At 41.9% G+C, this 13,782-nt stretch overlaps 1 protein-coding gene across 4 annotated transcripts in view; it reads left to right on the top strand.

Moving 5' to 3' along the window:
- The window catches only part of man1a2 (mannosidase, alpha, class 1A, member 2), a 134,227-nt gene extending 122,073 nt beyond the window's left edge, over positions 1 to 12,154 (top strand). For 3 of the 4 annotated variants that reach the window (XM_063497087.1, XM_063497088.1, XM_063497089.1), the window contains exons 13-14: positions 4,512 to 4,627; positions 8,361 to 12,154. In XM_063497087.1, the coding sequence (XP_063353157.1) occupies positions 4,512 to 4,627; positions 8,361 to 8,496 (252 nt within the window). In that variant the 3' untranslated portion in view covers positions 8,497 to 12,154. Of the gene's footprint in view, positions 1 to 4,511; positions 4,632 to 8,360 lie in introns of those variants that run through there. The other variant, XM_063497090.1, reaches the window with a different exon arrangement.
- Positions 12,155 to 13,782: the final 1,628 nt, after the last annotated feature.

Genomic DNA, 13,782 nt, shown 5'->3' with positions numbered 1-13,782 from the left:
GGGTTCAAAGCTTGTGCAAAAAGTAGCGGCTTATAGCCCGACAATTACGGTAGTTTGTCTGAGAAGTGTACAGACCTAACAAAACCTTTAGACAAAAACCAGTTATTTCCAAGGACAAACTATCCTAACTCAAGATGAGCTGTGCAAAATGTGCAGTGCAGTGGAGAATGCTTGAGCCTTTATGTAAGAAAGGCCACACAACCACTCCAAAAACACATGTCCCAGTGTAGTAAAGCCAGGAAAGACTCAGCTGTACATCTACACTTAAAAGAGAAAGGACATGAAGATACACTTGTGCACATTTTAAACCAAGAAGGCGGATGGTTTGACAGAGGGGTAAAGGAGACATCTTTGTCCAGTGTAAACGACCATCAGTGAACAGTGTTGTGGTGGCCTATGACACCAATTAGCAGCCACTATTGCCCAGTCTCGAGATTCCTTCCGAAGCAATTGAACCTCCCTTTACACTTTGACCCATGTGACCTTACTGACTGACACAATGACAGCATATGTCATTGACTCTCAGGACTACCTCCAAGGTGACAACCCCACTTGTGATTAAAGACCTGGGATTGCCCATCAGCTGTCGGAACAGAAGAAGAGGTGAAACATCTTTTTGAATCTGAAAAAGAAGAAGAATCAAGTACTTAAGATTACCGTGACCTGGATGATTGAGAACCTGCACGGATAAATGGACATGCCCTACAGCAAAAGAGAGCTGTCATCCCCTTTCTTTGAGTAGTGGTCAAGGTTTCACATTTTCTCTGTATGTGGAACAAAATACTTTTACTTTGACAGATTTAAGCTTAATCATGAATGGTGATGTTTAGCAAGTGTTTTTAAATTATGTGGGCGGAAGAAAGAGGTTGACTTTCTGCATGAAGTTTTTATGCTCTAAATTGCTAATTTTTATACAGTGTTGTGTTTTATACATTGTTTTGGTTATCATATCTTTTGCCCTTAGAGGCATCAGAAGTGTAATGAACTATATTATATTATATTATATATATATGAATATTATACACAGGCATTAACTTAGGCAACCAGCGCACATAGTGAGAGAGTCCTCAGAGTTTCATTTCTGTTTGCATACTGAAACTCTTCCACTCTGTGTCAGCCCCATTTGCTCAACCATACTTATCTGTTATTTCATGCTGCATGTTAATTGAGTATGTTAAATATGCACCTTCATAATAAACCTGAATCAATGCTTGTTAACAAAATACTGGAGTTTTCAGCACTACTTTCCACTCTCACTTTTCCTGTGTAAAAGCACCGCATACTTAACACCTGTCTGGAGTTTTTATGTAGGGTGGTTTAAGAGCCTTCTTTTATATCTAGTTTCTTTTTCATTTCATGCTGTCTTTTTGAGTTTCCGTTTCTTAGGCTACGTCCAAACTAGCCTGGTCTGAAAACGCTCTGCGTCCACATTATCGTTTCAGTCGTTTTCACAGAGTTGTGCGTCCACATTGAAACGGACGAAAACGCTTACGTTCCAGTACTGCGCATGCGTGAAACGCAAGAAGATTCGACCTGCCTCATTCCTGTCTGCCGTTTATTTACTTTCCGGCTCTTTGAAACGCTGCGGCAAAATGTCGAAGAAAAGCACCGAGTTTTTTAAATGGACTAACAATGAGGTGGAGTTGTTGCTGCGAGTAACACAAAAGTACAAAGTTGCAAAAGCAAGTGAGAGTTAAAGAATTTGAAGAAAATCTATCTGGAGCATGTACAGACTGATATTAATCTTTAATAGGGCTGTCAAAATGCTGTATAATGCCCTCCACTATCTTAGTTTAATTGTTCACTTGACTGCATCACATGACTAAAATGTGTCATCGTTTTCAAAAAGTCTCCGTTTTTGCTGTCCACACTGCGACGCGAAAGCACCGTTTTCAAACGTATGCACTTTCGAGAGCATTATCAAAACGCTGCGTTTTCCTTGAGCGAAAACACCGTCTCAGTGTGGGCGGGAGGCCAAAACGGAGAGAAAACGATGCTTTTTCAAACGAAAACACAGTAGTGTGGACGTAGCCTTAATATTTACACGTTGCCTGTATTTAACCATGTCTATATCTTATTGCTTTTCTCAACCTGTTTCTTTCTGACGTAATACCTCAGGCTTTCTCCTTCCTCATTCACCTTACTCTGTTCTTGTATTGCTCTCTTAACCCCAGCAACCACTCTTCACAAACACCTGTGCTCTTCTCTGCTTGTTGCCTTAAAGTTCAGCTCCTCCTTTCCTCTTGCTCTCAGTCTCTCTCTCTCACACGCACACACATAGACACACACAGACACACACCCGTACCCCAGCTGCATCCATCTGGTACACCAAACCTGCCTCTGTTTGTCACGCTTCCTCTATTCACAGCAGCTATTAACATTGGCTGGCTTTTACCTGTGTGCGTGCGTGCGTGCATGTGTATGCATGCAGAGGTGAAGCCCAGCTGCTGTTATGTGCAGTGTGTCCTCACTTGGCTGTGGCAGGAACACTGCTCCGCCTTGCACTCCATTCCCTACAGGTAGACTTTTTATCGGATAATTTATATAGCACAGATGGTGCTGAGGTGTGTGGGTGGGTGTATGTGCGGGTGTGTGTGGGTGCGCGCGCATGTGTCTTTTATGTTTCTGGGTGCAGATACCCCTACCATTGTGTAAAATATGAAAGATCTGAAATTTCCAGACTGTTGAGTTTTAGCTCAAGTGTTTATGTGACTTGTGTTTAAATGTGTCTTTTAAGTGCCTGGACCTAATCTATGATACACTCTGGTTGTTATTATCGTGTTCGTGTGCCACACTGGCTGTTGCAGGGCACTGCAGTGCAGATCAGGAAGGGCAAACGTTTGCCGGGCGCAGCAGCCCGTGAAAATCTGGAATTATGGTCCAAACTGACAGTGAAACGGTCACTCGAGGACAGGATAGAGAAACGTGTGTGTGTGTGTGTAGGTGAGAGTGAGAGAGTGAGACAGGGGCAAACTGAAAGACAAGGACAGATATCACACTTTGAATTCCATGCACTGTCTGTGTCAATAAGACATGAGCAGAAGCACCAATTTTCAGTGTCACAAATCAGTAGAGCGCGCAGGTAAGAATGGACTGTGTGTATCGCCAGCTGGATGATTGCTGCATTTCTAATGAGCTATTTCTGGTTTGTGTGTGCAGGCAGGGAAAGCACCTGCTCGCAAATGAGCCATAACTGTTTGTAGTAGGGAATCATCCAGTTAAGCTGTCTGGAAAAGCATTGTGATATGTGGAATATGTGTTAGCTGCTGTTGTTTTGCGTCAATAGATGTGAATATTGAGAAGCAGGATTACAAAAGTGTGCTCTGTTTTCTAATCTGGATCCCTTTGTTCGATAGAAGGAATGAAAAGGAATTGACTTGCTGAGCGTGCTTGCTGAATCCACACAAACAGGACTCATTAATAGCCCTGCGCTCAAGAGATTGATTTATAAATGCATAACTTGTGTAAGTTGAGCGTGATTAGAATGGAAATCAGAATCTGGCGACAGTTTAAACTCAAAGTGTTGAGTGACTCGGCTGTCTGTGTGAGTCGCAGTGCACAATACTCAGATATCAGATCATTTAATAGACCCGGTTCTCCTGCTGCTGTCGGCCCGGCTGCTCTCCGTGTTTGTTGTTTTGCGCTTGTTGAAACACTGACACATCACATCTTTCACGGTTGAAGAATCGGCGATAAACCCTCGAAAGTGAGCAAACGGGGGATTTACATCACAATCCCAACCACCTACGATTGTGTTGTCATTTTGTCCTGAAAGAACCGTGTGTCTCGAAAGGAATCGTGCACAGGCAAAAAAGAGAACAAAGACATTTTTACCCCCCAAAAAACAAAAAATATCTCCAGTTGAAACAGTAAATCTGCCTTCAGTAGAAATGTGCAGATAAAGGTGAAAAGAGCCTGATTATAAGATTGTAAATACCCCTGTGGGATGGCCACGGGCTTTACTTCACCGTAAGAAAGCGTTTCCTTTGTCATTGCACTCCAGCTCCCACGGGTGAAGGATAACAGGAGCCAAATGAGTGTGTACCTTCATTATGAAACTGCTTTGTAAAAACAAAACACAAAAGTTGAATGAAGTATAAAAAACAGAAAGGCAGCAGTTGTGGTAATCTGTTTTTTCCTCACATTTTGTGCAGCCGCCGCTTCCTGTATGTCACCGCAGGACACTCTCTAATCTGTCACACGCAAAGAAATTAATTACACCATGCTTTTTAGAAGCTTATTAAAATTGTACTCCCCTCCCCCCACCTTTCCTCCACTCTAATGCTTTCTCCTCATTTTGCTTTTCTGTCATGTAAACCTTCCCTCTACCATTTTCTCATTTCTGTCCACTTTTTTTTCTCTTTGTTCTGCCTTCATTTGTTTTCTGTCTCCTCAACTTCCTTGTTTCTGCTCTACACTTCATCCTACAACTTGCCTTCCATCTTTTTCTCATTCCTCTTCTGTTCCCCCTTCTACCTCTCATCCTCCCCCCGTCTCCCCGTCTTCTCCAGGCCATTGATAAGTACTGCAGGGTGAGTGGAGGTTTCTCGGGAGTGAAGGACGTCTACTCATCCAATCCAACCTATGACGACGTGCAGCAGAGCTTCTTCCTGGCCGAGACACTCAAGTAAGTTTGTCTTAATGGATAGATCAATTGGCAGAAGCTATAAATAGTCAATATGCTTTTTAATTAATGATTCTTATGATTAATTCAGTGTGGGTGGATTGGTGCTGACTGAGGGGGTTTACCAGAGAAAAGTGATTGCAGTTATTTTAAACTATCTGTTAAACAGAAGTGGAAGAAGATAAAAGCAGTCAGTTTCTAACCCGATGTTTGCTTATTTATTTATTAAAGTATTATTTGGTCATTGTAGAAACATGTGGTAAGTTTGAGGCAGAACTCAAAGTGTTCATTCTCAGTTGCATCAATAGTCTCAATCACATTGAGTGAAGCTCCTGCAAAGTTTGCAGCATTTCTACAAGCTCTTGTGGTTGTGTTGCCTCAGAAATAGTTTGGTGCAGTGAACACCCACCAAACTGAATGCGAAAGGGGCTGAATGCAACCAGCAGATTTGCCCATCTGTTACTGCTGAATTTTTTATTTGCTCAGAACAAAAATGGTTGATTTTGTTCTCGTTAGTATTAGAAAATTATCAAATCACTACAGAGTCTGTATGGGTCATACTAGGTTGTCAAAAATAGTTGTAGCTACTGCGATGTCTTAGTCCAAGAGGCATGGAACATTTTTGCAGTCTCCATCTTGACGCTTTAAAACCAAATGTGAGAAAGAGAGGTCAATTATTGACTGTGTGACCACGTGCTCATTGGCTACCGACTTGTCAGTAACAATTTGCTGGCCAATGAGCATACCATTAATAATGCCTCTTACTGATACTTTTAGTGCATCTGAAAAGTATTTGCATCACTTGTTCCATATTTGTCATGTAACGTCCTTATTCCAAAATGGATTCAATTCATTTTTCACCTCAAACTTCTACACAATATCCCATAATGACAGTGAAAAAGTTTGCTTGAAATTCTTGCAAACCTTTGCCCAATGTTTTATTGAACCACCTTTGGCAGCAATTACAGCCTGAAGTCTTTTTGAGTATGATACACAAAGACAGGCTGTAATAAGTTTTGGGGGTTTTTTTTTTTTGGTTTTTTTTTGGGGGGGGGGGCTATTTTCTCCCAGTCTTCTTTGCAGAAGCCAACAAGCTCCATCAGATTGGATGGGGAGCATCAATGCACAGCCATTTTTAGATTTCCCCCAAGAAGTTCAAGTCTGGGTTCTGGCTGGGCCACTCTGGGATATTCACAGAGTGCTCCTGATGCCACTCCTTTGTCGTCTTGTCTGTGTGCTTACGGTCATTGTCCTGTTGGAAGATGAACCTTTGCCCCAGTCAGAGCGCTCTAGAGCAGGTTATCATCCAGGATTTGTTTGCGCTCATCTTTCCCTCGACTTCAACTAATCTCTGTTCCTGCTGCTGAAAAACATCCCAGCATGATGCTGTCACCACCATGCTTCACTGTAGGGATGGTATTGGCCAGGTGATGAGCAGTGATGAGCGTTTGATCTTTGTTTCCTCAGACCAGACGATTTTGTTTCTGATGGTCTGAATCTTTCAGGTGACTTTTGGCAAACTCCAGGCGGACTGTCATGTGGCTTTTACTGAGGAGTGGCTTCTGTCTGGCCACTCTACCATGCAGGACTGATTGGTGTAGTCCTCAGAAATGACTGTCCTTCTGGAAGGTTCTCCTCGCTTCACAGAAAAATGCTGGAGCTTTGTTAGAGAAACCATCAGGTTATTGGTCAGCTCCCTGACTAAGGCCCATCTACCCTGATGACTCAGATTAGCCAGGCGGCCAGCTCTAGGAAGAGTCCCGGTGCTTCTTCCACTTACAGGTGATGGAGGCCGCTGTGCTCACTGGGACCTTCAATGCTGTTTTCTGCACCCTTCCTCAGATCTGTACCTCAGTACAATCCTGTCTCAGAGGTCTACAGACAATTCTTTGGACCTCATGGCTTGGTTTGTGCTCTGATATGCACCTTTAGCAGTCGGACCTTATATAGACAGGTGTGTGCTTTTCCAAACAACGTCCACTCAACAGAATTTACCACAGGTAGACTCCAGTCAAGTTGTAGAAACACCTGATACACCTGAGCTCAATTTTGAGTTTTGTTGCTAATTCTGTGAATGCTCATGTAAATGTTATATAATTGTTTTTTATTTTTAATACATTTAAACAATATTCAAGCAAACTTTTTTCATCTTCTCAATAATGGGGATTTGTGTAGAATTTTGAGGTGAAAAATGAATTTTGGCGTGAGGCTGTAACATGAGAAAATGTGCAAGAAGTGAAGCGCTGTGAATGCTTTCCAAATGCACTGCAGAGTGACCACTGAGGGCATAAACTCAACAGCAAAGTGTTTACAGACATCCAGACAAAGGGACACGTTCCCATAGACATCTATAGCCCCAGACGTCTTTTTGCAGCTACAGGTATTTATGCAGGTTAAAGGCACTAATTAGCTGGCTTCACTTTTCAGACTCAGAGGCTTCATCCAACTTTTGTTTACTGTCTATAGTATGGACAAGAGAGACTCGCTTTTTTTGTTTGTTTGTTTTTGCTCCTACACAAAGAACCAGTCATTTCACCAGGTTATTGTTGTGATTTCTTTTCTCTGGGCACAGTGAACAGGTATCAAGATATTTTTACAGCCATACAAATAAATAAAGTCATCTAACGTGAAGGGAAGCTGCCATGGCTCTGTGGTACATCGTGGTCACTGATGGATGAAGGGAGAAGAGGCTCTGACTGAAGGCTGGTACACAGTGGGAGAACTGAATACTGATGTAGCTCTCTGGTTCCCTCTGCTGGCTGCTCTTTGAATGCCATCTCCTCCTGACAATGTTCAGTATTTATAACCTGATGTAATTCGGTTGTGACTGTCACTCAGACAGCCTGACAGGCCAAAGAAAATCATAAAACAAAGCAAGCTCAGTTTTACTGCCGGTCCTGTCAGCTCGTGTTTACACGAAGCTATTTATCAGCTCTTCATTTGCAAGTATAACCGGTTTAAAATTAACACCCACAAAGCATCAGATGCCAATAAAATCCGTCTTTGGTATAGAAGTCGTTAAAGGTCACACGCCACACTGTCTGCTAACTCTGAGAGGATGACATTTGAATGGTTCAGTGTTATGCAGACTTTGGTGTCTGTCTCTTCTCAATCTTTGTCTCTGCTGGCTTCAAGCCAGTCGCGTCAAAGCAATACAGCAGCTAAGTGTCAGCTAAGGATGCTGATTGGCTGCCAGTCACGCTGATCGTCACACATATCCAGCGTCTGAGTTTATGTTAAGAATTTAGGAGCTAAAAAGCGAACAAGCGAGTTGAAATCTTAAAAAAAAATTAGATGAGAATTTAATTAATCTTAGATGTTAATGAAATTGAGAGCTTCTCAGTCACAGTGTAAACTGTGTTTAGGACCGAGTTCTCAGCCTCCTGCAGTAAACTCTTTATACTGCATATAGAGTCGTTCTGTGTATTTCTTCAGTTTTCTCCTGCAACATGTGGAGCAGTTTGTGCTGTTTGGGTGTGATAATAATAATAATTGTTTTGGTTTTGTGGCTGTTTTTTGTCTGACCATGACAACAGATGTGAATCAACAGCTGTAAAAACACTAAATTAAACAGATTTAGGATTTAAATTGTTGGTTTAGGCTGACACTTCCCACTTTGATATGACGAAACTGTTGACATTATATTCACCTAACTCATTCAATTCTTTCTTCTTCCTCACCCCGTTACCCACCACCCCTCACACGTCCTTCCCCTTACCCGCATCATCTCTCTCAGGTATCTGTACCTGCTGTTCTCCAGCGATGACCTGTTGCCCTTGGAGAACTGGGTTTTCAACACGGAGGCTCACCCACTGCCAGTCCTCCACCTGGGAAACATCACCCTGCCCGGCAGCGAGCCTGCTCAGCGGTAAATGGGCTGGCACTTTTTTTGTCCACCACGGCACCAGGGGGCTTGCGCCTGTTTGCCTGCCTACCCAGAAAAACCCACCCACGAACACCAGACAAACTTACAATTCAGACTCTCAACTGATTTCTAACTGAGACCATCAACCGGGGGGGGTGGGGAGAGACCACTACAGAGCGGAGAGGACCTGTTACTTTACTCGCTCTACTTCTATGTTTTACTCTTTGACTCTGTCGATCTGTCTTCTCTGCTCGAATCTTAAGGATGGTGGGTGTGCTGCTCAGCCTCGTGTTTGGCTTGAATCGACTCTTTTTACTGAAGGACAGAGCTCCAAACCAGAGGCGTGATTAGCTTTTTTTTGTTATCACTTTTAGTCTTTATTTGAAGAAACTCCAATGCAGACTCAAGCTGACACACTGACAGTCCATTTGGGATTTTATGAAGGATTACAAAAACACTTTGACACTTAAACTGATGAAAGTGTCATGTTTTGTTTTGTTTTGCTTCCAAGCAGACAGACTTCACGACTTTACAGGGTCTGTTAACACAACTTTTTTTTTTCTTTCTTTTCCTTTTGGACAAATCAATATTGGGGACACAGGGTTGAATCACAGCCCTCAGCTTCTCCCACCCAAATCCACTTCCTGTTTAACCTCCATCGGATGAACTTCAACCTGGAACTGCTAGCAGATGGGCACATCATCAAAGCGAGGGCAGTTTGTGGCAGTGGTCACCGCCTCCTCTGATCCTCAGTTTTCAGAAAAAAATGGCCATGATAAGTGGAAGTAATTAGACAAGGACTACAGCAGGCCTCCCCTTTTCTCGCCACTCCACATGTGTCCTGATCCTCTTCCATTTAGAGACACAGCCACAGCTTTCCCCTCCTTAAAAAAAACATTCTGCTGCTATAGGATTCGATGCTGCTTTTTTTTTTTTTTTTTTTTTTTTTTAAATCTCTGTCCTTTACATTTTCCCCCATCATCTCGCAGCTTCTGTAAACCTTTGTCTCATCTTATTTTCCAGCTTTTCATCAATCAGGCACATTATGTTCAGGCCCTTATGTTTTGTGATGGGGTAACCATGCTTTATGTATAAGAATGTTTGTTTTGTGGTTAATATGAAACCTGGTGAAAATCATTTATTTGCATTTTTTATGGGAAGACTATGAAGAAGAGGTTGGTAGAGGAGTGGCACTGAGAAAGGTGAATAAATTTAGAATACCTTATGGTCTCCCTGCTGGCATCCTATATCTACACCCACCCCACCTCATAAGTTGGATGCGTTTCATTTGCCACCTAAATCTTTGCTTCAGTTTCATACTTAAAGCACATGTTTTGGTCGGACTCTTAAAAACATGCATTTTTAAGGAATCAAACATGTTCCGCTTGAGTTACTACACTACATACACAATAAGCTATTCAGTTAATATTAGATCATAATACTTTCTGTATGTAGCTGCAATTGTGTTACTTTATCAGAGTCAGACTTGTAAGTGCTGCCTGAGGTCAGGGGCAAGCCTGAAGTTCCAGTAAAGGGATGCGTTTCATTCCAGATGCACATCTTTTGACCAGATTTTAGAGCCATTGTTCTCTGTGAGGGTTTGAAAGTCACAGCAGGGCTCGTTCCCTACTCTGACTCGCGTCAAGATCTTGACCTTGTTTATGGAAGTTTGTGCAGCTCTGTTAGCAGCACAGCAGTGCCTCCAGTTATCACTCTTAACGCAGCTCCTTGTGCTACATCTAATGCAGCGTGATGGATTTACTGCTCGGGTTGCTCAGATAATGTAATGCAGTCTGCAAAATAATAAAAAATAAATAAAATGGTATGTTGGAAAAAAAAAAAGAATGATACAGTTCTCCCATGTGAATCTGACTAAAGGGTTTAAACGTTTGATGTGATCTGCTACCTTTAAAGGCCGTTCTCTGACTCATTAAAAAGTCCTAAAGGGCAGCAGACATGTGAGTAAGCTTGTCTCATATCATAGCAATGTTAGTGCAAGCGATTATCTGACACACAAGAACCAGATACCGCTCCTGCTTTGGTTCATTTGCAGAGCGTCTGAAAGACAACAGCAGTATTAAACATCACAGACTTGTTTAGATGCTTTAAAGCAGGGATGTCAAACTCATTTTACATCCTGGGCCACAGGCAGCCCACTGTGATCTTAAGTGGGCTGGACTCAGTCAGTGTAAAGACGTTTACCTGCACATTTAATCCCAGAGATATCTTAATATAAGAAAGGAAGTTCACTCACGAAAGTTTGTCATTGATCTACATGGTAAAAAGTGCAGCTGTAGTAAATGAAGGAAACCTAAGAAATGAATGACACACAAAATTCTTTTACTGTAGACTCAAGTGAAAGAAAACATTCTGTCATTTAATTGTTTATCTATTACTTAATTACTTTGGTGTTGTATGAATGGCCATGAAGGAATGTCAGCAGGAGAAGGTGTGAAACTTGTGAAAATATAGTTAAAAGTCCAAAATGTATGTCTGCCATTTTCCAAAGCAGGCCAGCAGGCCAGATTGGAGTCTTTGTTGGTGTGATTCTGGTCCCTGGGCCTTATGTTTGACTCCCCTGCTCTAAGTCTTTACATAAACATCAGACATAACATACCAACAAGCCAAGCACCATACAGAAACAGGAAACAGCTAAAGAGCCCACGTCATTTTGTGTTAGCCAGGAGCTCTTCATGTTTTGCATTTATGCTTTCGTCTTCTGTTTTGTAATAGGTCAGTAGGTTTTGTGATGGCACACACATTATGGAGACTCTTATAGAAATCACCCTGAACTGCTGGGACACAAAGATAACAGCACAAAAAGAGCCACATTTATTAAATGCTGTGACAGCTTTGCGTATTCCTCCCTGTCCTCCTCTCGCCAAAATGTAAGAAACAAACATTTCCTTTTATGAAAGTAGGATTTGCAGACTGTAGATCTGCTGGTCGTCTGTCAGTAAAGCCATACTGTGTGATGTGGGACTGCTAACCAACAGCTCCTGCTGCTTTTACAGCACAAACACAGACAGATGTCGGCTGAAGGAGTCGATTAGCATCACTAACACTGGGAGTGGAAGCAGACAACGGGGATTACATTAATGTGATGTCAGACAGTCATAGCCGATCTTCTTCGTAACGCTGCTCATGTTTGATCAATCTAGAAAATTGTATTTGTTTGTTTGTTTTTGGACAAAATGTAACGCAGAAGTAGAAATGTTGGTAACTTTTATTCTGGTTTATTTTATTTATGCAGCAAAATTTCAGCCATCGTGTTTTTTTCCCCCTTTAAAATTTCAGAGAGGCCTCTCAGAGCATTCCTGTGGTGTTGATCAGGTCGTAGTCAGACTGTTTCATTCCTCCTGCGTTTTATTTCCTCCGTGTTATTTTCCTTCATTCAACAATCGTGTCCATTAAGAGTCCGTAGTTACAGCGCAGTCTCTGACATCACACTGACATCATCACCACCTACATGTCACCAGGAGGAAGCCCGAGTTGAAACCTGCACGGCCATCGAGTCGCTGGGAGCGGCGCTGATTTTGAAAACTGAGTGTTCTGTATTTGTATTTTTACTGAACTAAAAAACGAAAAAACAAAATGAAATGAAACTATCTGTAAATATGTTTAAAACTGAGACACAGATTCAATAAAGATGTTATGAAAAGTGATCGGAAACCAGGAGCACATTTATTCTTTTGCTTTAACTCGATCATGTTGTCATGATACTTTAAGCAGCAGTTTCTTTTAGAAAGTAAAAAACCATCACGGACATGTATACTTCACTTTGGTTAAACATAAAGGATATTTCATTAATGACTGTCTCTTTGTTGACCTCAGAATTTTGTTAGTCACCCCAGAAATGTAGCTGCTGGGGTGGAAGTTTAAATCATAAGGCCAGTTCAGTTTTGGTACACATTCACATTCTTTGGGCAGTCACTTTGATCTTCTGAGTTTACCAAAAAGTTGAATTTGATCATTATTTAATAATAAATACCTACAAAGACAACACCATTGTCAGTGGTTGGAGCTGTGCTTGATTATAGATGCACAGATTAGTGTGTAATTCTGCCATGTAGGTGGAAACATTAAATATTTTGTTCAAAGTTTAGTGTCTATAACCAAGAACCAGTCACTGGGGGCCAGCTGCTCGACTCCAACTATGGAACTTATAAAGCTAATAAGATGCTGAAGCATCAGTGTCATTAACGTGAACTAATCTACAGTAAATGTGAGTGTGTCCAAAGTGAAGAGTCTGCTTCCTTCAGATGGTTCACTGTGGTAGCGTCCGAGCTGTCCCCTCATACACAGTGAGGGAAATAATTTTTTGATCCTCTGCTGAATTTGTAGGTTTGTTCACTGTTTAATGGAGACAGAATATCAGCCAGAAGTAATGCAGAAAAAAATTAGATGAACATGTGAAATGATCATCTGTTGTCCTCAGCCTGGAGCTCATGCCTCATGGTAAGTGATTGATTGATAGTACTCTGTGGGAGCCAGAATCCTGCCTGGGTTGGGATCAAATACTTATTTCACTTAGTGACATGCGAATCAAATTATATGTGATGTGTTCTTTCTAGATTTTTGTCTAACATTCACGTTCATAGAAACTTGGGGATATTTGGAAGCAGACTGGAGCATCCACGGATTGAACCACCAACCTTCTGATTAGCAGATGATTGCTTTACCCCCTGAACAACAGCCACCCGCGGCAGAGGTCAATGTTTTTAACCTGTTGTCAAGTAATACACTTCACTTTGAATATAGAGATGTAGAAGTGTTTACATCATAGTCATTGGTTTGAGAGAAAGATACTGCAAAAGCAAGCAGGTTACATTGTTCACTTATCAAGTCTTCATCATCCCCATATATCACAGCCATGTGTTCTCTGACTTTTCTTCTAGTGACGATGTGAAGCTCATATTTATGGTTAGACTGAAATATCTCAACTTCTGCACTGATGCTTTAAAACTAGACCTAAAATGCTTTTCTTTTTATACACATGTAGTGCTTAGCACATTTATTAGATCTCCCCTAACGCTCAACTCGTCACAGGCCAAGGGTGTCCAACTCCAGGCCTCAAGGGCCGGTGTCCTGCAGGTCTTGGATGTGTCCTTGATCCAACACAGCTGTTCTAAATGGCAAACTGACCTCCTCAACATGTCTTGACGTTCTCCAGAGGCCTGGTAATGAACTAATCATCTGATTCAGGTGTGTTGATCCAGGGTGAGATCTAAAACCTGCAGGACACCGGCCCTTGAGGCCTGGAGTTGGACACCCCTGAGGTTAATGAGCTCAG

Source organism: Pelmatolapia mariae, linkage group LG16_19 (genome assembly GCF_036321145.2).
Source record: "Pelmatolapia mariae isolate MD_Pm_ZW linkage group LG16_19, Pm_UMD_F_2, whole genome shotgun sequence".
NCBI lineage: Eukaryota > Metazoa > Chordata > Actinopteri > Cichliformes > Cichlidae > Pelmatolapia > Pelmatolapia mariae.
Note: the sequence above shows the minus strand (reverse complement) of the source record. Positions and strands in the feature narration are given on the sequence as shown.